Source organism: Furipterus horrens, unplaced genomic scaffold, assembly GCF_987537825.1.
Source record: "Furipterus horrens unplaced genomic scaffold, mFurHor1.1.pri manual_scaffold_3, whole genome shotgun sequence".
NCBI classification, from domain to species: Eukaryota; Metazoa; Chordata; class Mammalia; order Chiroptera; family Furipteridae; genus Furipterus; species Furipterus horrens.
In genome coordinates, this window is record NW_028327173.1 from 190,820,031 (window position 1) to 190,845,411 (window position 25,381).

The window sequence follows — 25,381 nt, forward strand, 5'->3', positions numbered from 1 at the left end:
AACACATACATGTGCTTGGAGGAGGGTGGCAGGTAATAGCAAATATAAGGCTCAGCAGTTAGGCTGGAGCTAAACTGAGCAAGAGGATGAAGAAGATAGTATACTGAATTAAACCTATTAATATATATTCAGAATGTGATATATGTATTTTATAGCTTGTAATCTCACTTAATCCTCATATCCTATATAAGGTGAATATTAGTACCTGTAAATTTTTCAGGTGAAAAAATTAAGGCTCAGAGTGTGAAGTTCTCAGAGCTTGGTGGAACTGGGATTGGAATCCAAGTCTGAGTATATATTTTATTCTGTAGGTACTAAAAATTTGATGAAGAAAACCAGATGATGACATTAACTGTTTTAGGGATAAAAGGTAAAGTGAATGAGCTATATTAGGTCACAAGAATCTGGGTAAGGTTTCCAATTTATTAGTCAAATATCCTAGGTTCTGCACTGTTATTCTAATTTTTACAGACTAAGAGAATAAAATTTTAAAACAAATTATTGTTAAGTATTCTCAGGAAAACCCTCTTTGCCTTCCCAGGACTAAGTAATCAATGAGTATCATCAAGACTTTATATCATAGTGCCCTGAAGGGCAGACTGAAGGTCATCCTAAAAGTTCCTTGTGTAAGTTCCAACAAAGCAGACTTAAAGATCATATGTGATCATTTGCTGCTCTTGTTGTGTTTATGAAAACGAACAGGATAAATTAAAATTGGACTTAATGCAGTCCCTTTAATGACAAGGAGGGTAATCTTAATGAGAAAAATCGCGATTCAGGGAAAACCACAATGCTCAGTGGTAGACTATAAACTAGTGCAGCTAACTGTCTTTAAAGTTAATTTTCATTTAAAGTTTGTTTTCATTTGAAAGTTAAACTAGGTCTGTGACATTATCAAAGATGCTTAATTTACAGGGAAGAAGAATGTCAAATGCCTTGCAATTGGATGTCTTCCCAATAAGACAGTCTTGTAGATTTAGAGACTGGTTTGTGGGTTATGTTATATAAATTAACATAAAAAAAGACTTTATATCATAGTCAGTACAAAAAGCTAACAAGAAAACCTCCACCAAAATCCCCTCTGACTGTTGTGCTCTTCTAAACAACTGATTTCTGTTCAAAGTGTCTGGAAAAATGACTTGTTTCATGAAGGCAGGCCATCATTCTTCCAGTCTGTCTTCTCTCTTCCACTGCTGGAAGGATGATGTGTGTTTTGCCAGTAGCTTGATAAAAGCAAAGCCTATTTGTCATTGTGGACAATAGGTTTTCCACTAGGGGGTAGCATTCCCCTTGCAGGCTGCACTTAATTGTTAAAAATTAGTATAGGGACTTAATTTTACAAATGAGAAAACTGAAGATATTCACTCCTTTAGGGGTAAGACCAAGGCTAGCAGACCCATGGTTTTTTGACTCTCTACCCAGGGTCATGAAAGCATTCATTCAGCATCAAAACTTCAAAGCTCTGCTGTAAAATGCAAGCAAAATCTGACTTGCAAAAGCACACACACTTAATGTATCCATCCCTACCTATCTTTCAAACCTTAAAACCATGAAGCTTCCTTTAGCCACTCTGGTCCACACTGATTCCCTCTTCCTTAAAGCCCTACAGAACTTACACTAGTCACACAATTAAGAATCACTCATACATTGTCATATTCACATTGTTTTCATTTTTATCCTTTCCCATTCTCATTTGGCCCACAACTCAAGGAAATATAAAGTGTATACTTTGTATAGTCCCACACACCTGATCCATGGCAAACACTTGCAAATGATTGGTTCTGACCATTTTACACAATCTTCAAAGGAGCCAACTTTCTCACAGCATAAGCTCTGCTGATTCCCTGAAGCATGCACTTCCTGCATGCTAAGAGCATTCTACATGTACTTTCACCGGCATTCCTTTTTGGAAGCCCACTGCCCAGGAGAAAGTTCTCTCTACTGTGACATCAATCACTCTCATCATCAGTAGTGGCAGGTACTGTTTGGAAAAGCTAAAAGTTATGAAGTCTTTCCCTGAATATCTACACCTCTAAGATAACTGTAAAATTACTTTTCTAAAACCATGTCCAAATCTGGCACTCTTCTAATGATGATTTGAATCTAAAGTGTACAGCCCTGGCTGGTGTGGCTCAGTGTATTGAGTGCCAGCCTGTGAACCGAAAGGTCGCTGGTTCGATTCCCAGTCAGGGCACATGCCTGGGTTGCAGGCCAAGTCCCCAGTTTGGGGTGTGCAAGAGGCAACCTCTTGCACATCAATGCTGCTGCTGCTCTCCCTCTCTTTTTCCCTCCCTTCCCCTCTCTCTAAAAAATAAAATCTTTAAAGTTATTTTTTAAAAAAAAGAGTACAGTTATATGTAATTGTACCAAAGAAAGGCGTTAGCTATGACAAATTGCTTCTTAAAACACACATGACACCAGCCTCTAGAGAATCACTAGATTTTTTTCCTTGGTGGAGCACTGAGACTCAAGAGAAAAGCTTCTGTGGTAAGCCAAATTCAGTCAAATTACTTCGTCACTGTACCTCCACGCTCTCTGCCATAGCCCCTGAAAATCTGAGCAGCACCAGCAACAAATGTGGAGACTATCTAGTCTAACACAATGAAGATCAAGACAGAACTACATCCAAGGACAAGTCTACTTGCACGTGCAGTATGTGAATCACAAGCCTCTTCATAGAAGCTGAAAAGGACAATGTGGCTAAATAAGTCCATATGATACTGCCAATCTTAGGGCTAAATGAAATTTAGTAAGAGCCTATTGACTGTCATAGCCATTTGGCAGTTTCCAAAAAGGGCAGAAGCAGCACTGAAAGGCTAAAACCTACTGAACTGACCAACTATGTGTCAGGTGCCTTACCCATGTTATTTCATTTAACTTATGTCAACAAAGGGGTTTTGGATCAAGTACACAGAACCAGAGTTCCTCTTTCCTGAGGGCATTCGGAGAAACAGATATTTTAGAAAGTCTTCAGCTGCTGCTCCAATGAGGGAAACTGTTTTTGGTATATCTGTTTATAGCAAATTACTGACTAAAAGAACCACTAGACAAAACAGGATTTTAGTTGTGGTAAAAATGCTGACATAGCAAGAAGGGTCATATAAGGGGACCCCCCAAAACTGGAATTTATAAAAAATTGTGTATTTATTCTTACATGTTTAAATTTCAGTCACCTTCAAAGTACTCTCCATCTGATGCAATATACCTATTAAGACATTTTTTCCACTGCTAAGAAAAGTTTTTGATCTCGTTAATTTTTATGGCTTTTAGTGCTTTTGCTGTTTTTTTGTTTCACCTCTTCCACATCAGTAAAATGTTTCCCTTTGAGGACTTTTTTCATCTGGGAAACAAACAAACAAAAAAGACTGCTCAGGGTAGGATTGGGTAAATAGGGAGGGTAGGGCAAAGGAGTCTTGCTGTTTCTGGTCAAAAACTGCTGAATACTCAGCGAGGTGTGGGTAGGTGTGCTCGTAAATCAGCCATCATGAAATGGGCAAATGTGTTGAGTCTTCCAAAAAAATTTTCACTGAAGCCAAATGCAGTCTCTCACAATGCCAGCTGGTGCTCTGACACAGATGGGTTTCTGAGACACTAACCTAGTGGGGTAAGCCTGTACTACACAGGGCCCACCCTCCAGAAGATAATTTTATTTTGGGGGGAGTCCCCCCCTTGTACACAGCCCAAGAGTCAGAGAACATGTCAGATGACTTCTTTGTGGGACAGTAGTTCCCTTCATTCCCACAACTGCACAATTAGACAGGAAGGCCCTGCACAGCTGCGCTAGTTCAGACCTCAAATTAAAAGAAATAACTTGCCCTTGCTGGATGGCTCAGTTGTCGGGAGTGCTGTCTGATACACCCAAAGGTTGTGGGTTCCATCCCCAGTTGGGACATGTACGGGAGGCAACCGATCAATGTTTCTCACATAAATGTCTCTCTCCCTCTCTCTCTCTCTCAAATCTATGGACATATCCTCCAGTGAGGATTTAAAAAAAAAGAAAGAAAGAAATGGCTCAACTGACATACTGATCTACAAAGATGACCCCCCCCCAAAGCAAGAGAGAGTGGTGAGAGGTCCTTAAAAGACAACTGAGGGAACCAAAAATGTTCTATTTCTGAAGACACACCATTCTTTCTCTTTAAAAGAATTCATATTACAAGACTATATGCTTCCTTACAGTATGTCAACCATTCTGTCTTCCAAGTAATATCTTCACGTTGGTATTGTGTTTACTGATTACAAGTACTACTGAATTTTACAGGACCACATGGGATGTCGGAATTATAAAGTCTGCAAATGTGAGGGAGACATGTTGGATGTGATGAAAATCAAAAGAAATGTGCCACCTTCCTGAATCAAAGTACTGATGCCGAAGGGCCCAACTCCTCTGGAGACAAAGGCTCTCCATTCTCTCAAGAGCCTGAAGTTAAACGCCTCAAAAGCTCTAGATGTGCTCAGTGCTCCCTCGTAATGTGGTTCTGTTACCCATTTTCTTGTCACAGGCTTTAGCCCAGAGACAACTAACAGCTATTTCTAATTAGGCAAGGTTCAAGGGAGCCAAGCCATAAATTGAGAAAAGGACTGTCTTCGGCCTGTGCCATAACCACTTCTCCTCCTGTCTCAATGTGGTCTGCTTTTTGGGAGAGAAGGTTGCCAAAGAAATAAATGGGAGGAGTTTCTTGATTAAGAAACAGAATTTAGAGCTGTGTTGTAACCATGTGCGTAAAGAAAGGCTTAGGACGCGCACCAACTTCCACAGCAGGAAACAGCGCAAAGGAAGTGCTGTGGTTTGCTTTCTGCTAGGGGTTCCCCTCTTGGGTTAAGCAAAAGGTCAGGAAAGATAATGGCTCTTTCCTGGTGTCGACAAAGTCCAAGGATAATGGAAATTACAGAATGTATAGGGGTTCTAAAATGCTATGTGCTAGTGATGTCCACATTACTCTAGAAGTAAACTCACTACAACACCATCAGTTTTAGAGGTGAACAAGCTATGTCTGATGTCTAATCAAGAGGCCTGTTATTTAACATATACCACCTAATGACAGCCATCACATTAGGCAGGAAAAGTTACAACAGGTAAAATTCCATATAGTAGGAATTCAGTGAGTGCTTGCTTCGAGAATGGTCTGAGGTTTAGGCTATAGCAGCAGTAACCCAAACCTGAAAATCATTTTACCTATTTTTCTATCTCATAATAAATAACTACAGCAACATTTTTTCTTAGTGTTTTATACCTTACAACAGCACTTTAATATCTTATTTAAATATAATTAAGATTCCTCTAAATCATAAAAGTTTAAAAGGATTTTTCGCTCACTTTACCTTTTTAAGTTTTTTGCATGGCTCTTTTCAGTTTACTACATGAAAGAATTACACTAGCCCATTTAAAAGCAGACCCCAAATGGTAACATTATATAATTTAAACTTGTGACAAGGGACAGAAGAAAAATTCTACTTATTGCCAGGACCTCCTCACTTAAACTTCAACGAGCCAAAAGCACTTAAAACCCGTGAACCTTCAGCTTGCCTTCTTTGCTAGTCCAATCTCTATGAGACTGGCTATGTTCTCGTGCTGGTGACCCTGCAGCTGAATTACTTATTCTGGGTGCTCAATTACAGTACCATCACAGGCAAATTCCTTGTTCTTTTTTTTTTTCTTTATCCTTACCTGAGGACAACTTTTTTTTTTTTTTTTTTCCCAGATTTAATGTGTTTTATTGATTAAAATATTACATTTGTGCCAATTTCCCTTCCCTCTGCTCCCCTCCACCCGGTGGCCCCCCTCCCTCCAGTTGTCCCCCCCTTTTAGATTATGTCCATTAGTTGTGCATACAGTTCCTCCCAACCTCTCTCCGTCTATTCCATTCCCTCCTACCTTGATCCCCAATTCCTATATCATCTCCATCCCTTTCCCCATTCCCCCTCCCTGTTGACCTCCCCCCAATATGCTTCCCGTACCCACAGTTCCTTTTCCACTCTCGTTGCCTATTTAGTTTGCCTTTGTTTCATCTCCCTAGCTTCTGTTTTTTTAAATCAGTCCCTTTAACATCTCATATAACAGTGGTTTGGATCTAATGAACTCTTTCAGTTTTATTTTGTCCTGGAAACACTTTCTCTGTCCTTCTATTCTGAATGACAATTTCGCTGGATAGAGTATTCGTGGTTGTAGGTTTTGGATTTTCATTACTTTGAATATTTCTTGCCAGTCCCTTCTTGCCTGTAGGGTCTCCCTTGAGAAGTCAGCTGATAGTCTAATTGGGACCCCTTTGTACATAATTCTTTTCTTCTCTCTTGCTGCTTTTAAGATTCTCTCTTTATCTTTAATTTTTGACATTTTGATTATAATGTGTCTTGGAGTGGTTCTCCCTGGGTCCAGTCTCTTGGGAACTCTCCTTGCTTCCTGGACCTGCAAGTCTATTCCCTTCCCCAAGTCTGGGAAGTTCTCCTTTATTATATTTTCACTCAATTTTTCAAGTTCTAGTTCATCTTCCTCATTCTCTGGCAAACCAATGATTCTTATGTTGGGCCTTTTATAGCTGTCCCAGAGGTTTCTGATCCTCTCATTGTTGCTTCCCATTTCCTCTCGCTGCATTGGTTGACTGCTTGTTCCTTCTCCATATTCCAGTTTGTTGAAATGAACTCTGGATTTTTTCTCACCTTCTATCTCGTATGCGGTTTTGTTCCTTTCGTTATGAAATTTTTTCGCTTCTTTCTTATCTTTTTCCTGCTCTTTTGTGAATTCTGTAAGCCACCTGATAACAATGGCCCAGAACTGAGCCTCTGACAGGTTTCTTATCTGTTCATCTGTCAGGTTCTCTATCTGCTGTCTGGTGAGTTGTGTCACCGGGATTTCTATAGTTGTCTGCCTCATTTTGACAGATGCGTTTTGTTTTCTTGGGCCGGCTGTCCGGGGCAGTGCCTGTGTACTCGTAATGACCCAGCGACCGGCGCCGTTTGGCGTCACAAATCAGCGACCGGCGCCTGCCTGTCCGCGACCTATTTCGCAGCCCTGTGGTGCTTTCTTTGGGGGCGGGGGTCCAAGATGGATTCACACAGTTATTCAGCTAGGAGACCGGGATCCGTCCTCCCGCCCCCCTGGGCCTCACTGTTCAAGGCGATGTGGCGGCCGCTCTCCCCAGCGCCGGAGTCGCGCACCGCCAGGGGCTTGCGTAGCCGGGATTCCTCGCTGCCCGCCGCTCCGGGTGCGACCGCAAACAGCACTGCCCTCTTTAACTCTTACCTGCCCAAATGGCATCGCTGGTTTATAACTTCATATGTTGGACTTCCGTGTAGTTTTATTTTCTGGAATTTCTAGTTATCCTTTGTTTTGAAGTAGTTGTATTCCTCTCTAGTTGTAGAGGGAGACCTAGCGTGTCCGTCTAAGCCTCCATCTTGGCCGGAAGTCTGAGGACAACTTTTTAAAAAAAGATTTTATTTATTTATATATTTTTAGAGAGAGGGGAAGGGTGAAAGAGAGGGAGAGAAACATCAATGTATGTGCCTCTTGCATGCTCCCAAATGGGACCATGGCCCGCAACCCAGACATGTACCCCGAACGGGAATTGAACCAGTGACCCTTTGATTTGCAGGCTGGTGCTCAATCCACTGAGCCATACCAGACAGGAATAAGGACAATTTTTCATTGCTTTTTAGAGAGAGAGAGAGAGAGAGAGAGAGAGAGAGAGAGAGAGAGAGAAACAGCAATGTGAGAAACATTGAGTGGTTGCCTCCTGTATGCGCCCAGACCAGGGATCCTAAGCACCTGGACCAGGGATCGAACCCACAACTTTTAGGTTATGGAATGACGCTCCAACTACCTGAGCCACACTGGGCAGGGCAGGCAAGTTTCTTCTTAAACACCTTCACTAGTTTCTTCTTATCATCATCATCAGTGATTCCTCGGACAGTAATGGGGGTCTTCCTGCCATTCCTCTGTTGAATTCTTATATGGATATAATCCTCAGAGCCAGCAGGAAGCAGATCATTAGCCTTACTTGCATCAGCAAAGGCATCAAAAGAGTGGAGATTATGAATAACAGACATACAATATGGTTCCTTTTCCTCCGTGGAAACAGCCTGTGGAAGGCCGTGGTGGGAGAAGGGGAAGGAGGACAGGAACAAAGCATGGGGAAGCAAGGAGGGCTCAAGAGGAGGTTGCTGAATCCTCGGTGGCAGCTCAGTGACTGGGGCCTCACTTTACTCTTTAATTCATCAAATAGTCTCTCTAACTTTGTTTCTTTTCATTCAACTAGCCTGGAGACAGAAACAAACAAATCAAAGTCTCTATTCATTACTGCATATTTGCTGTTTACTGCTTACAAATAACTCAATCTAGTTTTATTCAATTGAACACTTGACTAGGAAGAAGAGGAAAGACCTGAAGAGTTGCAATTGTATTACTAGTTCCTGTTGCAGAATTAGTCACTCCCACTCTTCTTCCATTTTAGGGTATTCCGTTCTAAACCCTGACCAAACCTAGAGCAATTTCTCTAGCTTGTTGCCCCCCACCCCTAGAAAATTCTCTTAAATCACTTAAAACAACTTTCCTTGTTTACTTAGTTTACACTCTTCAAAAGCCATTTACATTTCCTGTACCCCACCTCTTCTTCATGCCCACCAGTACTGTTTGTAAAGACTCTGATCTGGGTAAAAACACTCTTATCTTACTGTAAAGATCAACCCACCAGTCTTAAATTGTTCTTGTGGTTTTTCAAAGGTGCTCATGATTTGAAGAACCATTTTGTGCTGCCCCCGAAGTGTCTTATAATAGAGATGAAAAAGACTCAGTTACCTTTCCCCTTATTTAATGCATACCTCTACTCTACTTTCCTACCACCCAAATAAATGTCAGTTTTTAATTTTATTTTTATTTATTTTTAGAGGGGAACGGAGAAAGAAAGGGAGAGAAACATCAATGTGTGCTTGCCTCTCGTGCACCCCTAACTGCAGACCTGGCCCACAACCCAGGCATGTGCCCTGACCAGGAATCGAACCGGCAACACTTTGGTTCGCAGGCTAGTGCTCAATCCACTAATCCACACCAGCCAGGGCTAGTTTTTATTCTCTATAATACTACTCCCCACCAGCAAAAATTTCTACTCGCTATCATTAACCCTAGTCTCCTGCAGTTTTTTCTTCCACCTTGCTCTTCCTTAGTTTGAAATTATTCTGACTAAAAGCTACTCTGGCTATTGTTGTTTCTCAAAGGTAGCAGAGATGGTCAAGTTTAAATAGCACTGAATTTGTGCCGTAGATATATACAGGGTGGTGCTAATGCAGATTTACCCATGGTAGTATGGAAATTAATAGATAGCAATACAAGAAGAAAACTGTGTTTTGTTTACTCATGACTGTAAACCTACTTCCCCCCACCCTGTTTGGAGCTGTCAGTCTGGGAATAAAAGCCTCAGAAATGAAAAACAAACCACTTTTCTTAACTATGGACATTAACACTTAAATGAGTTCCAGCTTTTAAAAATTATAAATACATAACTGCTGGCTATCTCAAGAGTGCTAATGGCATAAGTTTGAGTGTTTTATCACACTAAAATTTCTGTGGGACAGTTAGTTTAGTCATTTGGTTGACAACACAGCCATAATTATTGTCCGGAACTATTAATACAACTTTTTATATCAATGAAATTGCAGCTGGCTGTCACATGACTGCTGAGAAAACACAGCCTTCTGGGCAAAGCGCAGCGTGTTGGCCTGAGCAGGTCACCGAAACCTCACGGCACACTGCACACTGGCTCTTCCAGCTGTCAGAGCAGGACGTACCTCTTCATAATTTTTTGCCTCCACTCCATGCTTCATGTCTAGGATCACGAGTTGGTCAGGTATCCGCCCTGTTCCTGAAAAAGAAATCAAAGGATTCATTGTGCAGAATATTTAAAATTCCGGGAAATCACCCACCCAGCCTCCCTTTCCCTAACCCCTCCCCTCTCAATATTGAGAGAAACAGACAAAACTCCTCTCCATTCTCAGCTGCAGAAAATTCTTGGCTCTGGCTAAAATCACAAGCATTCCAGACAAAGCCTCTGTCTGTAGGGGGTACCGGAAAGCAAAGAGAACATGTTGCTGCCAAACATCTTAGAGTGGGCGGGACCCAAGATACTGCAGCTGATACTACAGAGTAATAGGAGAGAATACATGCAGGCTCAGTGGAATAGGAAATAAACCTCAAAAGTCAAAACAGTATAAAACAGAGTGGCCTAGAGACCAGTAGGTAGCAGGCACCAACTTAGTTGAAAAGATATATTTCCACATCTGAAAAGGTTGTCCTGTCAAATTTTAAGAAAAGGTTTGTTGGGCAGATAAAGCTTGGATTTATACTTAATACAAACATGAGTACTGAAAAGAACACAGGATTTATCTTCTATTTCATTTTAATTCAAACATTTGGTCAATGTAAGGCCATTTCACGATGAAAACAAAACATTATAGAACTATTACCACAAAGCCCTTAATAGGGAACAGCCCAAGAAAAAACTTGACAGTAAGAGTACAATTCTCAGGGATGCTTCTTAGAAAGAGAAGTGTCAATTTGGTATAGTAGGGCCAACAGAGCACTATTCAGATTAAAAAAACAATAATCTCATTCAGTTTGATCAAAAAGGAATTCTAATCTTATATCACCAAGTAAGAGAAAGGGAAAGACTCAAAGAGCCCCAGAAAATTGCTCAGCCCCCCATCCCCTGGAATTCACCTCATTATTTATAAAATAAGAAAATTGCCTACACGGAAAACAGCGCCACTTAAGCACTGTGGCTCCTAATCCCACACACGGAAGAGACTGGTACTGTACCTTCTGCTGCCTGAGAGGCACTGGATGTTTTCTGAAATAAACTGAAGTTAATTTATTAACTATTCATTGAGAACTCACAGGGTGCTAGAACTGTGCTGGAGATTATAACCTCTGCCCTCAAATAATCTTATGGGGATCTAAGACATGCACATGAATAACAGCTACAGTGAAAATGCAAAGCAGTATAAAACATCAAGAGAGAGAAAAAAAAAAAAACTGGTTCGGATCATTCTAGCTACAGAGCAAAGATTAAAGGAGAAAAGAGGGACTTCCAGCCAAGATGGAGACCTAGACAGACACGTTGCATCTCCATCCACAACTAAGAAGGAACACAACTACCTCAAAACTAGAGACAACCATAAGTTCCAGAAAATCGAGCTGCATGGAAGTCCGACAAACAAAGATATAAAGAAGAAATGTTCATTCAGACAGGTAGAAGGGGTGGAGCAGGGTGGGGAGAGGACGTGGTGTGGTGGCGGCAACACCAGTGGTAGCAGTGGCAGGCCGGCAGAAAGTGCAGTGACACATTTTTAAGACAGGGGAGGGACACCTGAGGAGTGTTCCCAGCATCAGACCAGACCATGCAGCTCATGGTCCCAGTGCCAGGGAAAATAAAGCTTCATTGCTTTTGACTGTGCAAACTAATGGGGGTTGGGGCGGAAGAAGAAACTGCCGCTCTCTCAGCAGAGTCTGCTTCTTTAAAGGGCCTCCACGGTCCTACAATATCCACAGACCCACCCAGTCTGGGAACAACAGCTGGGGCAATAGCTAGAGAGGTGCCAGTTCCATACAAAGTGAGAGAAGTGCCTGGAAAAGGGGCGAGTGCTAGGCAGGCAGCATTGTTCCCTTTCAGACCCCTCCGCCACAAACAGCGCCACAACATGGTGAAATGGGTGCCCCTCTACTGATGGATCCCTAAGGCTCTGCCCCTTACAACATAACAGGAGTGACAGCTCTACCTAAGACACAGAGACAAACAAACACAGGAGCCCGTCAGAATGAGGAGACAGAGAAGTATGGCCCAAAAAAGGGAACAGATCAAGGTTCCAGTAGGAGAACTAAGCAACAAGATAGCCAACCTAACAAATGCAGAGAGAACCAACCTAAAAGATGCAGAGTTCAGAACACTGGTGATAAAATTGCTCACAGACTTGACAGATATGCTTAAGTATGGCAGATGCATAAGGGAAGAAGTGAAGGCTATGCTAAATGAAATGAAGAAAAATCCACACAAAACCAATGGTGAAGAGAAGGAAACCAGGGCTCAAATCAATGATTTGGAATATAAGGATGAAAAAAACAGTCAACCAGTACAGAATGAGGAAACAAGGGCTGAAAAAAATGAGGAGAGGCGTAGGAACCTCTGGGACAACTTTAAACGTTTCAACACCCAAACCACAGTGGTGTCAGAAGGAGAAGAGGAAAAGCAAGAAATTGAAAACTTATGTGAGAAAATAATAATGAAGGAAAACTCTCCAAATTTGGGGAAGGAAATAGACATACAAGTCCAGGAAGCAGAGAGTCCCAAACAAGCTAGACCCAAAGGGGACCACACCAAGACACATCATAATTAAAATGTCAAAGGTTAAAGATAATGAGAGAATTCTAAAACCAGCAAGAGAAAAGCAGAGAGTTTCCTACAAAGGGGTGCCTATAAGACTATCAGCTGATTTCTCAAAAGGAACTTTGCAGGCAAGAAGGGACTGGCAGGAACTATTCAAAGTGATGAAAAGCAAGGACTTACAACCAAGATTACTCTATCCAGCAAAGCTATCATTTAGAATGGAAAGGCAAATGAAGTGCTTCCCAGCCATGGGAAAGCTAAAGGAGTTCATCATCACAAAGCTATTATTATATGAAATGTCAAAGGGACTTACTTAAGAAAAAGATAAAAATTATGAACACTAAAGTGACAACAAACTCACATCTATCAACAACTCAATCTGAAAAATAAAAACAAAATCCAACTAAGTAAACCAGAATAGGAATAGAATCATAGGTATGGGGATCATTTGGAGGGTTATCAGCTGGGAGGGGGAACTGGGAGAAATGGGGAAAAGGTGCAGGTATTAAGAAGCATAATTGTTTGTTACAAAATAGACAGGGGGATATTAAGAATAATAGAGGAAAGGGTGAAGCCAAAGAACTTATATGCACGGCCCATGGACATGAAGTAAGGGAGGTGGGACTGCTGGAGGGAAGGGGGCTACTGGGAACAGGGGAGCAAAGGGGGAAAAATTGGGACTACTGTAACAAAATAATCAATAAAATATACTTTAAGAAAAAAAGCGATTAGTTGTGGATGGGCTTCACTAAAGTGGGAGCACCTGAAGGCAGGACAAAGCATTCTAAGAAGAAGCTAAGCATGGGCAAAGCTCAGGTAATAAAATGAGTATGACATGTTTAAAAGACAGTAAAGAAGTTCTTTTGGCTACACTAGAAAAATCAATTTAAAATTAATAGACTTAAGACTGAATACGTAGGATTAAGAAAGGAAACTATGAAAAGCCACAAATGTCTTCAGAGCATTTAAACCAGTTAAGTCTTCAAAACAAAACAAAACAAAACAAAACTGGCACCCAGAGAGGTCTCTTCTCAATCCAACGTGAAATCCCTAATACAGTATTGCCCATAGAGATGCAATGCAAATTTTTGCTTCCCCTTCCTCATTTAAAAAGTTGTGAAATCCAAGCAGTTCGCAGCTCTGCCTGGTCCAAATGATCACGGTATTCTCCTCCTAAGAGACTCTTCCCACGTTCCATTTGCCACATCAGAACACTTGCATTGTTCAAACACAAGTGAAACTACAAAACCATTTAGGCTGGTCTGAGTCCATACCATACAATCTCTTGTACAGAACAGCCAGCTTATCCCCTAAGCTAACATCATGGCCATAAAGTGTCTCCTTTGTAAAAAGACCTTCAGTAATTTTTCTTTATGTTTGCCTTGCAAAAAGACAATCTTTTAAAAGGTGCTCCCAAGACTAAATGGTATGTGGTCTCCAGATCAGAATTAACAGAGAATATAAATGAAACTAGAAACTGAGTGTGTACTGTAATGTGTCAAAGTGCATGCATGTGTGTGAAAGCTCGACCTAAAACACAGAGGAAAACACAGAAGGCTGTCAAGTTGAGGCAGAAGTATGGCCCAAAGGAAGGAACAGATCAAGGTTCCAGTGGGAGAACTGAGCAACTAGAAGATAGCCAACCTAAGAGATGCACAGTTCAAAACACTGGTGATAATGATGCTCACAGACTTGACAGACAAGATTAAGTACAACAGGGAAGAAGTGAAGGCTATGCTAAGTGAAACAAAGAAAAACCCACACAAAACCAGTGGTGAAGGGAAGGAAACCGGGATTCAAATCAATGATTTGGAACATAAGGAAGAAAAAAACAGTCAACTAAGTACAGAAAGAGAAAACAAGAATTGAAAAAAACAAGGAGAGGCTTAGGAACCTCTGGGACAACTTTAAATATGCCAACATCCAAATCATAGGGGTGCCAGAAGGAGAAGAGGAAGAGCAAGAAATTGAAAACTTACGTGAAAAAATAATAAAGGAAAACTTCCCTAATTTGGTGAAGGAAATAGACATAAGTCCAGGAAGCACAGAGAGTCCCAAACAAGCTAGACCCAAAGGGGACCACAGCAAGACACATCATAATTAAAATGCCAAAGGTTAAAGATAAAGAGAATCTTAAAAGCAGCAAGAGAAAAGCAGAGTTACCTACAAAAGGGTTCCTATAAGGCTATCAGCTGATTTCTCAAAAGAAACTTTGCAGGCAAGAAGGGACTGGCAAGAAGTATTCAAGGTGATGAAAAGCAAAGATCTACAACCAAGATTATTCTATCCAGCAAAGCTTTAATTTAGAATGGAAGGGCAGATAAAATGCTTCCGAGACCAGGTAGAGCTAAAGGAGTTAATCATCACCAAGCCATTATTATATGAAATGTTAAAGGGACTTATTTAAGAAAAAGAAGATCAAAACTATGAACATTATGATGACAACAAACTCACAACTATCAACAACAGAATCTAAAAAATAAAAACAAAAACAAACAAACAACCAGAACAGGAACAGAATCATAGGTATGGGGATCATTTGGAGGGTTATCAGCTGGGAGGGGAAAGGGGAGAAATGGTGCAGGGATTAAGAAACATAATTGCTAGAAACAAAATAAGACAGCGAGATGTTAAGAATAAGTATAGGCAAGTATCTGAAAGGGTGAAGCCAAAGAACTTACATACACAACTTGTGGACATGATTGCTGGAGGGAAGGGCATTACCAGGCAGAGGGGGACAAAGGGAAAATAATCGGGACAATTGTAACAGCATAATAAAATATACTTAAAAAAAAAAAAAGTCAAATGGAGGCAAGGAAAGGAAGTGCTAAAGGATAGGTAGAATTCCAAAAATCCTATTAAAATCCCAGCTGGGCCTGAGGTTAGCAGACACTGAAGACTCCCCAGTTCAGACAAATGGTCTTTCTCTTCTTTCTGTTTAAGCCATTTTGAGTTAGGTTTTGTGTCTTATAGTCCAAAGGGGTCCCAATTAATATAACAAGTATGCATATATATACAGCTTTTAGAATCTAGTGTCCTTGAAGTGAAAAAAAAAAGGAAGTAAAGGGGAATCTGCTTCTTCACCTACCACTGATCATAGAAACCATCAGGTAATCAGCCCTAAAAGGTACTATGGAATCTTGGCCTTGAGATGCACAGAAAAATTCCGAGCAAGAAGTAAGTGCTCTGACAACCAAAACTGCTTCTGGCTTTGCAGGCTGTTGAATAATGTTTTACTCAATGTTATTGTGTTGTAACATTGATGAGATGCCATAGAACTTAACTCTTATTTATACCAATTAGTCTATGATAAAACTGATTTCATTATATGTCATTTTGTTTAAAGTTGCAGAACCTACCAACAATATTAAGTACGGACTTACTGTATTTTCTAGCATTTATCCCAAATTAAACTCTTATTATTCAAGCCAAGCGTGCCACAGCATTTAAGAAATGCCTACTCCTGCACATGAAGAATGCTTCCACTTTTATGTGTGTGAATCCCAGCAAATGTAGTTTTCATTTCCTCTTTCTGTTGGCCTAAGAAAGTTCATGCTTGCCCTGGCTGGTGTAGCTCAGTGGATTGGGCACTGGCCTGCGAACCAATGGGTCACCTGTTCGATCCCCAGTCAGGGCACATTCCTTGGATGAGGGCCATGTCCCCAGCTGGGGGTGTGTGAGAGGCAACCACACATTGATGTTTCTCTCCCTCTCTTTCTAGAAATAAATATAAAAATCTTAAAAAAAAAAAAACAAAAAAAGAAAGAAAGAAAGGAAGGGAGGAAAGAAAGAAAAAGGAAGTTCATGCTCTAACTTGAGAAGATGCTTAATTCAGGGACAGACAACACTGATTACTTACCCTTGCTCTCAAAACACACTTCGAACATGTCATAATCTTCAGTGGTAAAGGCAAATTTCCCCTTGGTTGCATCTTCCTTGGAGTACAGGATATGGCCAGCAGAATCTGTGATCTAAAATAAAAAAATAAGTAAGAATAGGCAGCAAGTACACTCAGGAAGAAAACTGAGAAACCGGAGAAATGGAAAGAAACACTTTCTATAAAAAAATTGACACTTCTCATTATGATGACTATGTTCCAACCATTCCCAAAGACAGGAGTTGGATTAGAAGATAACCCAAGTACAGCAAATTTCATTCATTCAGACAGCCTATCCACACCAGATGTTAACATCAGTTGCCTCTGGGGGATGACAGTTGAGCTATAAGTCGAGTTTAGTAACAAAGGTTCTGATCTCTGCATAGGACAGGAAGAAAACTGACTAAAATCACATAAAGAACTGCTGGGAAGCCCTGAGGTCTCAGCTGAGATCATGAATCATGGATTTCTAGTGGCAACACCTAGCAGCCAGGATGCAGGAGCACAGAAAAGCATTAAGTGACTTAGGCTTCGAGTTCTGCAACTGGGTGGTTTGGGAGGCTAAGGGGATTAAGGAGTTATGCTATAAACTTTATATACATAATCTTCAATCCTCACAACAACCCCATAGAAGCCAGTCTTAGTACCCCCATTTAACTGATGAAGAAACTTAGAAACCTGTCCATTACCACAGAGGTAATAAACTGTGTCTGAGTATTTGAAGAGGTCTAAAACCCATGCTCTTTTCACATTCCACGTTGGTGTATACACACAAAAGGAATATCTGAAAGAAGTGGTACGCACAGAAGCCAAGAAAGACTGACAGAATCTGCCTTGACTGGCGTGACTTGATTGGGTTTTGTCCCAAAAAGCAAAAGGTCACCGGTTTGATTCCCACTCAGGGCACATGCCCGGGTTATAGGTTTGGACAGGGACACTTACGAGAGGCAACCAATTGACGTTTCTCTCTCACACTGATGTTTCTCTCCCTCTCTTTCCCACCTCCCTTCCCTGCTCTTGAAATTAATTAATTAATTAATTTGGGGAAAAAGTCTAATAGAATCTGATGGATTCTTTGGGTCAGTGCACGTCTGAGAACCTGACAACCCTTCCAGGTGGGACACAGCACCTTGCAGTCTGCATTCTCCACCTTAGAGAGATTAGTCCTTGATGTCAGCAATAACTAGGAGATAATCTGCAAGCTAATACATAGCCCTGAAGATTCCTAAAGGCCTCTTGTTTATGTAATGCTGTTTCTGAATCATCAACTAAAAGAAAAATCATAACAAAGGACTACTTTAGAACCTTGGATACACATATTATAGGACAAAAAGGTCTGGGAGTTAATGAAATCCCAAAGTGATGTGTAGTCACCAGTATGGTGCCACGCTTCCTTTCTTCAGAATCTGTTCACCAATCAGATACACCTCCCCACTTTCCAGCCTCCAAAAACACAACGATAATTCTTAAGAGCAAAGAGGAAGCTCAAAAAAATAGACTGCAAGAATAACAGATTTTCACATTCCAAGCTGATCTAAAAACTCTGATTTGGATTTGGCTTCTCCAAGGCATATCTGGATAAAAATAAGCTTCCAGATTTGCTCAGTGTACGAGGAAGGGACCCCCCAAAAAACCCATAATTACCTTCAGGCCCTTTGTACTACAGGCTTCCCCCACTAGGAAGAGTGTTCTAGAAACCCATCTGTGTCAGTGTAACAGCTACTGTTGTTGTGAGAGGCTGAGTTTGACTTCTGTGAATTTTTTAAAGTTCTTATTTATTTTTAGAGGGGTATAGAGGGAGAAAGAGAGGGAGAGAAACATCAACGTGTGGTTCCCTCTTGTGCATCCCCAACTGAGGACCTGGCCCACAACCCAGGCATGTGCCCTGTGACCCTTTGGTTTGCAGGCTGGCACTCAATCCACTGAGCCACACCAGCAAGGGCTCAGTGAAATTTTTTTTAAGACTCAACACACTTGCTTATTTCATGATGGGTGATTTATGAGTGCACCTGCCCACACCATGCTGAATGTTCATCAGTTTTTGACCAAAAATGGCATGGCCCCTGTGGTCCACCCTCCCTATTCCCCCAATCTTACCCCAAGCAACTTTTTTTTTTTTTGTTTCTCTGGATGAAAAATGTCCTCAAAGGGAAACATTTTGCCAAAGTAGAAGAGGTAAAACAAAAAATGGCAGAAGCACTAAAAAAGGAATCAAAATCGATGAGTTCAAAAATTGTTTTGAACAGTGGAAAAAACATCTTGATAAGTGTATTGCATCAAATGGAGAGTACTTTGAAGGTGACTAACATTTAAACATGTAAAAATAAACAAATTTTAATAAATAAATTCCAGGTTTTAGAGGGTCCCCCTCGTACTAGCTTAATTCTTAAGGGAAAAAGAAAGGAATACAGGTTGCTAGAAATGTTTAAATGTAATAAAACCCATGGAGGACAGCAGGGAATAAACATCAAGGGTATAGTACTGAACAGTCATCACAGATGCCATCATCTCCATAGTCAGGCAAGGAAGGAGGCCAGGTCGCTGGCCTCAAACAAGCAACCCAACTTGAATTGGGTTTACAAGATTTGGCACACATTTGCCATTTATTTCCTAGAATAATAGCTTATGAATTCTTTGTATTCTCCTAAGATATCAAAAGGGTTCTTCAAAAACAGTTTAATTTAAGGAGACTCTCTAGATGATAAAGGAGCCTTGATGCAGGTCACAAGTAATTTGCAAAATGAATTAAGAAGTCTGCCATGTTTTTTCTGAAAGTTTTGGTATAATTCATACCTCCAGCTGGTACTCAGAAGGGGTAAAAACTGTTTAAATTTTCCTCTTCTGCATGTACTGAGGAACTATAATCATAGTAGAACTTCTTGCTTTGTTGGTTCTTTCTATAACATCTTAAAATGTATTACAATTCACTCTAGGGCAAAAACTCAAATGCTTTACAAGAGGCTGAAGGCAAAGGACATATCACTCACTGCCTGTACCTTTTATCAGCCTGAAATTTACTGTACCTCTTAGAAATAGTGTGTGATAATGGTCACAAGTTTCTTGGAGCCTCTACATTTCGACACAACCTAAGACCTTGAATTAACAGAACTACAGATGAGGTTATTTACCTAGAAATTTGGAAAGCCATGCAGGCAACTTGACAACTTAACCTTCATGTCATGCTCTTACAGATCATTGGGCATTCTAACAGAACTTAGAATTTTTTGAAAATCAGATTTCCCAGGCAGTTCATAACTTTGCAGCTATTTAGGAGCCAAGCCACCGATATTAAGGGGAAAAAAATCACATTCTCTAACCCCAACATAATTACATAAATCAGTAGGTAGCTAAAATTAGGGAATAGAAAACTGGGCCAAGCTCAGTGACTAGCCAGAGCTGTCAAAGTCTAATAGGCTGAAATGACGGTTTTAAATTTCCTTGAATTAAAATGTTCTGATTATAGATCACCTGAAAAGATCATCTGGTTTCTCAAGAATTGAGATTTTATTTTTTCCTTCTTAAATTGTATTAGGAAACATCTTAGGTAATGACAAATAACTGTCACACCTACTATAACAGCAGGCCCTTTTAAAAGAATTCCTTTCCTCCCTTTTAACAATAAAAAATATTTATAATATTTATTTTAAAGTTTTAAATTAAACAAGGGTCATATTAAGCCATAAAATTTGCTCATATAACATTAAGGAATAGGAAGTAATAAAGATTTGTTTTTCGATAACATCTCCTGAAGAAAAGCAAACCAAAGGTCACAACTTAAAAAATAGGGGAAAAAGTGTTAATTTTATGTGCAGAGTAGCCCTCGTGGTAAGCAAGGTGCGCATAATGCGAAGAGGTTGCACCACTCCAAGATGAAGGGTTGCCCACGCATCAACACCAGTTGTGCCAGCAACCCAGTTAAGACTCAGCAATTCATCAACAGGATGGAAGATGCACTCGGCGAGGGAATGGCGGCAGATGACATTATCGAATCCAATTGGTCACGTCTCCGCGACGCCATATACAACTCCGCCATTATTGCTTACGGGAAGAAAGAGCGGAAGAACGCTGACTGGTACGAGGCTCACTGGGAAGAAATGGAACCCGTGATCGAGGCTAAGAGGAAGGCCCTACTGGTTTACAAGGCCACGCCCACTCCCAGTACACTTCAAGCTCTACGGGCTGCCAGGAACAAAGTCCAGAAGACCGCCCGCCACTGTGCCAACACCTATTGGCTAAACCTGTGCAGAAGCATCCAGGAAGCCGCCGATATAGGCAATGCACGAGGAATGTATGAGGGTATCAAGAAGGCAACAGGCCCAATCCCCTCCAAGATCGCCCCCCTTAAGTCCAAGACAGATGAGGTCATCACTGACCAGGAACAGCAAATGCGGCGGTGGACCGAGCACTACCTCGAGCTGTACGCGACGAGGAACACCGTAACAGACACTGCTCTTAACGCCATCCCAGACCTACCAGTCATGGAGGAGCTAGACACCCCACCTACTGCGGCAGAGCTCGGCAAAGCCATCGACCGCCTTGCTTGCGGGAAAGCACCAGGAAGCGACGGAATCCCTCCAGAAATCCTAAAGAGCAGGAAACCAGTCCTGCTACAGCCGCTCCACCATCTACTCTGTCTCTGCTGGAAGGAGGGTTACATCCCCCAGGATATGAGAGACGCCAACATTATCACCATGTACAAGAACAAAGGAGACCGCAGCGACTGCAACAACTACCGGGGCATCTCTCTCCTCAGCGTCGTCGGCAAAGTATTCGCCCGGGTCGCTCTTGCCCGCCTGCAGACCCTTGCTTCCCGCGTCTACCCAGAGTCCCAGTGTGGCTTCAGAGCTGGCCGATCAACAGTGGACATGATCTTCTCCCTACGCCAGCTGCAGGAGAAGCGTCACGAGCAGCATAAACCACTCTACCTCGCCTTTATCGACCTCACGAAGGCGTTTGATCTGGTCAGTCGAAGCGGGCTCTTCAGCTTGCTACGGAAGATTGGCTGTCCACCACATCTGCTTGCTGTGGTCATGTCCTTTCACGACAACATGCACAGCACGGTGTCCTACAACGGTGCAACCTCTGAGGCCTTCCCAGTCAGCAGCAGAGTAAAGCAGGGCTGCGTCCTCGCGCCTACGCTGTTCGGAATCTTCTTCTCCATGCTCCTCCAATACGCCTTTAAGGACTGCAGCGAGGGTGTCTTCATTCACACCAGATCCGATGGCAAGCTCTACAACCTGGCCCGTCTACGAGCCAAGACCAAAGTCAAAGAGGTGCTCATCTGTGAGATGCTCTTCGCCGACGACGCAGCCTTGACATCACACTCCGAAGAGGGACTCCAGCAGTTAGTCACTTGCCTTTCCCACGCATGCAAGGAGTTCGGACTAGCCATCAGCCTGACGAAGACGAACGTTATGGCTCAAGGCACGGGGACTCCCCCATGCATCACCATCGACGGATACACCCTGGAGGTTGTCAACGATTTCACTTACCTCGGGTCCACCATCTCGAGCTCTCCGTCAGTCGACTTGGAGGTCAATCGGAGAATCACCAGGGCAGCCACAGTTATGGCCAGACTGAACCGGCGAGCGTGGAACAATTCCAGCCTCACTGAGAAAACCAGACTGCGCATCTACCAAGCCTGCGTACTCAGCACTCTCCTCTATGGCAGCGAGACGTGGACCACCTACGCAAGGCACGAAAGGAAACTCAACAGCTTCCACATGAGGTGCCTGCGACGCGTCCTGCATGTCACCTGGCAGGATAAGGTCCCCAACACCGAGGTGCTGAAGCGAGCCAACACGAGCAGTTTGCATGCAGTTCTTAGTGAGAGACGCCTCAGGTGGCTCGGCCATGTCAAAAGAATGGATGCAGGCCGTATTCCCAAAGACCTTCTCTACGGCGAGCTAGCAGAAGGCCAGAGGATGACAGGGCGCCCAAAACTGCGGTTCAAAGACATCTGCAAAAAGGACATGACACAATGCTCCATCAATCTCAACACATGGGAAGTTCAAGCAGACGACCGCCTAGCCTGGAGGCTCGCGGTCAGGCAAGGTACGTCACGTGCAGAGGCTGCGCGCAACGAGGAGGCGGTCCAGAAAAGATCGAGGCGGAAGCAGCGTCAGCAGCAGCAACAACGGCCATCTGCCTTCACCTGTAACAAGTGCGGCAGGGATTGTCACTCCCGAGTCGGACTGCACAGCCATTCTCGGCGGTGCAGATAGACTCTCAAGAAGCTACGCCATCGTCTCTCTAGACGGACGGCTGCCGACGACGTAGCTAATGTTAAGAATATGTGAATATTCTCACACTGAAACTGTCAAATACGTGAGAATACAGGTCACTGGAAATATAAACTCATTTAGAAGTGAATTTTCTTGGACCATTCTTGGTTGGCAGTAGCTGGAAAACAGGTTCTTGAGAAGCTCCTGCTTCTGAAGCCTTTACTAAATATTCAGGATAATACCCTGCCTACTTTAAAAGGATCTTAAAGCAGCTTAGGCCCAAACTTTAGGCAAATAAGCAATTAGAAATAAAAGTTCTCCTGGAGGAGAAACAAATAGGCGCTATCAAGAACCCGAATCGAGTAAATGATATTGACTCTTAAGTTTTCTGGAAGCCAAAATTAAAAGACTAAGAAACGAACTGAGTTACACATAATTTGTTTTCTTATAAAAACTCACAAATTTATCTTCAGAGATCATTCTCCTGGAACTGAATACCAAAAACAATTTATCAGAGAGGTCCTTGTGAAAAGACTGTGACCAATAGACTCTGAGTTCAATCACCCCAGTATGATCTGCCTGAGCTAGTAAGGCAGAGGTGGGACTTAAAGGAACTAGGCAAATGCTCCCATGCTCTGGTTCTCTGCCCTTTAGCACTACCACTTCTCTCCCCATTCTAGCTCCTCTTGCAGCGCACAAAACTCCCAGCCTTACTCTAAAGTTGCAAGAAGGCAGAGACTACTTTTGGCTACTTGCTGCCACCACAGTTTGTTTGGGGGCGGGAAACGTGCCAGGAAATAATGTCTTAAAAATAATACTATCCACCCAGGTCTCAGGTCCTAATGTTGGAGAAGTGGCTGATCCCAGGACTGAGGCAGGAAATACACAAGACGAGCCCGGAGCATCTTGTAGTGCCAAAAAGTAAGGAAGTGCTCAAAAGCAAAACAAAACAGAATAACAATGAAGATACGTCAAAGGGACACAGGAGCCATGTGAAACCACTTCCAATAGTCAAAGCTGAAATAATTGAGCAATAAAATAAAGCAGCATTGGATTATCATCCAAAGTATAAAGTAAATATCCATGAATCCATACTATTATAAATTAAACAAACAAACAAGGGAGAAGAGACAAATCTCGTGCAGAAGATTCTCAAATAACTTATGTAGAAACAGAACCTTCAAGGAAGTCAAGAATAATTCCCCACTCCTTAAGTGTGGGCTGCTCATAGTGACTTCCTTGCAAAGAGCACAGTATAGAAAGAGGAAGAAAGTAACCTTACAGTGGAGAAACCTGACAAACACAGCCTCAGCCATGGGTTGAGATCATGATCAATATCAACAGTGATGAATCATGTATAGAAAGCTCCCTTGATATGATGTGGTGAAAAAGACATTTTACCTCTATAATCTTCCTCCCCCAAATACATAATCTCAACTTTTTTCATGAGGAAAAACATAAGACAAATCCCAACAGAGGGGCTTCCTATAAAATACTCAACCAATATGCCTCAAAACTTACAAAGTGGTCAAAAACAAGTTAATTCTGAGAATATCTCATAGCCTAGAGGAGCCTAGAGAGATAACTAAATGTAATATATCAAGGATGGGACTTTGGAAGAGAAAAAAGGACATTAGGCACAAACTATGGAAATCTGAATAAAGGTTTCTTTATCTGAACAAGGAACTCTTTAGATAATAATGTGTCAATACTGGTTCATTCAGTGTGACAAATGTACCACACTAATATAAGATGTTAACAATAGGGGAAGCCGGATGCAGGGTATATGGGAACGGTACTATCTTCACTGTTTTTCTGTAAATCTAAGACTGTCCTAAAATAAAACATTGATTAAAAAAATACTCTCCAAAAAAATAAAGCATGTGTATGTGCATATATACACACACTATCTTCAGATTATCAAGAAATTTTTAGTCTACTAAGAGCCAACCAACAAACTAGTGTTTTTCAATGCTTTTTATGAGGTAAATTACAAACAGTTAATTTATACAAGTCTAACCTACTCCTATAAAATGACATATGATCCATGAAGGAGGTGGCAAGTCTGTATTTTTATTGGTACAGGTCACATATTGCTTTCATTTGTTCAATCAGCTCCATATCCTACCAGTCTAAGAATAGGCTTAAAAAAAAAAAATTCTTTTCCTGGAGTGCTACCATGGCAGCAGAGGTCAATCAGCTGTGGCTTTGGTGTAGTTGGTGAAAATCTGAAGATGTAATCTCATTCAATAGGCTCCTATCTGCACTCTGTCTCAGGTTCATGATCAGTCTGTATTATAACACTGAATATACAATGTGTACATATTATTTTAAGGATAACCATCAACCTTACAGCTCCATAATGACAAACTCGGGCATTTATAAACAGAAAGTCCCTAGTAGAAGCTCTATGCATTGAATAAAAATGAACTGAAACATCCTCAAAAAACTAAAAATGGAACTGCCTTTTGAACCAGCAATTCCATTGCTAGGATTATATCCAAAAAATCCTGAAACACCAATTCAAAAGAACCTATGCACCCCTATGTTCACAGCAGCACTATTTACAATAGCCAAGTGCTGGAAACAACCTAAGTGCTCATCTGTAGATGAGTGGATCAAAAAACTGTGGTACAGCTAGGGATTTCTGGACCCAAGGGTAGGTAGGACGACAACCATGTCCAGCTTGAAGCAGCTAAAGGAGCTTGAGACCTTGGCCCATTGTTCTTTATAAGATTATAAAGGGTCTTAATATCTGAGAGGGAGGGATTGTTATTTTTTATTATTAAAATAATTAATCATTTATTTATTATAAAAAAAGAAGAATATATGAAAGGGTGAAGCAGGAGAGCTTGTATGTACAAACCATGGGCATGGATTTGGGGGGGGGAGTTGCTGGGGGAGGGCGGGTG

At 41.7% G+C, this 25,381-nt stretch overlaps 1 protein-coding gene and 1 pseudogene across 1 annotated transcript in view; both read right to left on the minus strand.

Moving 5' to 3' along the window:
• Nucleotides 1-25,381, minus strand: part of TMED10 (transmembrane p24 trafficking protein 10) — a 46,152-nt gene that overhangs the window by 9,514 nt on the left and 11,257 nt on the right. Inside the window, exons 2-3 of the mRNA XM_090271183.1 lie at nucleotides 16,228-16,339; nucleotides 9,778-9,851 (exon numbers count right to left, since the gene is read on the minus strand). Coding sequence (XP_090127309.1) covers nucleotides 9,778-9,851; nucleotides 16,228-16,339 — 186 coding nt within the window. The remainder of the gene's footprint in view (nucleotides 1-9,777; nucleotides 9,852-16,227; nucleotides 16,340-25,381) is intronic.
• On the minus strand, nucleotides 5,519-8,043 carry LOC150017063 (eukaryotic translation initiation factor 1 pseudogene; annotated as a pseudogene).